Below are 2,492 nucleotides of genomic sequence, written 5' to 3' on the forward strand. Positions count from 1 at the left end.
AAATGCCAACTATTCTGCAAGGCTTTACCTGCTATGCCTAGTTTTGCAGAGAGATATGGGAAGAATGTAAAGGTTAAAAGGAAGGGCAAAAATTATATGCAGCTTAGTTCTTAAGTTCAGTTATGAATGGAAGCCATGAAAAGTATGGGAAGCCATGAAAAGTATTTATTGCAAAACAGGAACTTGCAGGTCTGGTAATGTTGCCCCTCATAAGTGTGAAATTTTAGAACAGATGTCCCACAGGAAAACTACTTCAGGAAAGGACTTAATAGAGGGCATGAATGAAGTACTGTGTTTCAAGGAGCAAGGGAATGAACCCAGCCTCCTAGGACTGTTTTTTCAAAATGTGAGACTCTGTTTGAAGAGGAAAATGAATTTCCAGTCAGATGAACCAGAAGCAGTGACGATTTAGGGGAATGTTTGTTTTTTCCCCATGTGGTTGAGCAATGATTCAAAGGGACTGACATTAATAGAAACAACCAGTGTGTGTTTAAGAAGTGATTAGGGGATAAAACTTAACAACCAATAAAGCCAGTTTGGTATGGGAGTCGGGTATGCATATACAACATGGTATGTCACGTGACTAAAATTCATGTTAAAAAATCAGAGTTTTCTGCGTATACTGATGTCAGGTGCTCACTGTATGAGGAAAAATGTCTATTTGCTTTTTTTGCCTCAGTAAGCTGCACCACAGTTGTCGTTTGTTTGGGCAGTTTCAGCCATCAACAGTGAAGACAGTAACTAGTGATCCTGCAGAAGGAAACTTCTGTTTCTGTTCTGATCCTGAAAAAAACCCAATCCAGTACATTCTACTTCTTTTGTCCTATTTTCTTTTCACCTTGCACACAGCTCATGAACCAGTACTCTCTTGTTTCATTAATGAAGCTCCAGCTCAGTCCTTCTTGTCCTTCCATCTCACTTCTCCACCGATGAAAATTTCTGCTCCTGTGTCAGCCCCGGACAGGAATCACAGGTACTACTGCTGAGCTGGGGAACACTGAAGCACGATTTGGTCCACACCTAGATCAAACCTTGTGGATCAACAGCACAGGATCAGGATGTTATCCTCTTGGGATACCGGAATGCAGGGAGGCCCGGTCACTCTCTTCGAGGATGAAGACACCCGAGGCCAAGGATGGTAAGCAAAGGGCACTTCCACTTACCATTATAGCGACTATATTTGACTGCCTCTGTTACTCTTCCTGGTTGCTGTCAGGGATTGCAGGCTGTCAGTGCTGGATTCCCAGTCCCCTTGCTATCACTGATCCCAGTGTTTGGGCCACTGCCTAGGGGAGATCTCTGTTACAGAGGTCCCTTCTGTCCTTTTTCCCCTTGACGGAATGGATGTTCTCTAGGTCCATACATGACTGTTGGCAAGGGGGAAGGAAGAGTCCTTCATATCCTTGAACTGAGGCATCCTTGTGTTGGGGAAAGACTTTCCTCAAACCCTACATCCTGTATATTCTGCAGGAGGAGTTGAAGCCACAGTCCTGGATGTGGTCTAAATGAAGTGCCTTCAGAACAGAAGGGACAGAGCTGGGCTCCCTTGCTTATTCAGTGGCTGCCTTATCCTCACTGAAGGCCTCCATCCCTCCATAGGAGGGGCACCATGCTGTGGGGCGAGGAGGAACCACAGAATCACAGAATGTCTGAGATTGGAAGGGACTTCTAGAGATGACCTTGTCCAAATCCCCTGTTCAAGCAGGACCACCCAGAGCAAATTCTCCAGGACCATGTTCAGATGAGTATCTCCAGGGATGGAGAGACTCCACAATCTCCCTGGTCACCCTGTGCCAAGGCTTGGTCACCCTTACAGCAAAAATTGTTTCCTGATGTTCAGAGGGAACCTCCCGTGTTTCAGCGTGTGCCCATTGCTTCTGATCCTCTCACTGGGCACCACAGAAAAGAGCCTGGCTCCATCCTCTTTGCACCCTCCCCTCAGGTATTTGTATACATCGATGAGATCCCCCTGAGCCTGCTCTTCTCCAGTCCCAGCTCTCTCAGCCTTTCCTCGCAGGGGTGATGCTCCAGTCACTTAATCATCCTTGTGACCCTTCACTGGACTCTCTCCAGTATGTCCACGTCTCTCTTGTACTGGGGAGCCCATACCTGGGCCGAGCACCGCCGGTGTGGCCTCACCAGTGCTGAGCAGAGGGGCAGGATCGCCTCCCTCCACCCGCTGGCAGTGCTTTGCCCAATGCAGCCCAAGCTATCATTCACCTTCTTGGCAGCACGGGCACGCGGCTGGCTCATGTCCAACCTGGTGCCCACCAGGTCCCTTCCTGCCAAGCTGCTTTCCAGCTGGTGGCCCCCAGCCCCTACCAGCGCCTGCCTTGTTCCTCCCCAGGGGCCGGGCTCTGCCCTTCCCCTTGTTGGGAGCTGCTCTCCCCGGGTGTCCCCGGGTGGGCAGACCGGCTGTGCCCCGCTCCGGGGGCAGCGGGAGCCGCGGGGACCCCCACCCACCCACCCACCTACCCACCCCGGCGAGAGAA

At 50.2% G+C, this 2,492-nt stretch overlaps 1 protein-coding gene across 1 annotated transcript in view; it reads left to right on the top strand.

Moving 5' to 3' along the window:
• The first annotated feature begins 1,113 nt into the window (after positions 1 to 1,113).
• Positions 1,114 to 2,492, top strand: part of CA8 (carbonic anhydrase 8) — a 40,378-nt gene continuing 38,999 nt past the window's right edge. Inside the window, exon 1 of the mRNA XM_035895878.1 lies at positions 1,114 to 1,138. Coding sequence (XP_035751771.1) covers positions 1,114 to 1,138 — 25 coding nt within the window. The remainder of the gene's footprint in view (positions 1,139 to 2,492) is intronic.

Source organism: Egretta garzetta, unplaced genomic scaffold, assembly GCF_000687185.1.
Source record: "Egretta garzetta isolate BGI_Z169 unplaced genomic scaffold, ASM68718v1 scaffold340, whole genome shotgun sequence".
Classification (NCBI taxonomy): Eukaryota; Metazoa; Chordata; class Aves; order Pelecaniformes; family Ardeidae; genus Egretta; species Egretta garzetta.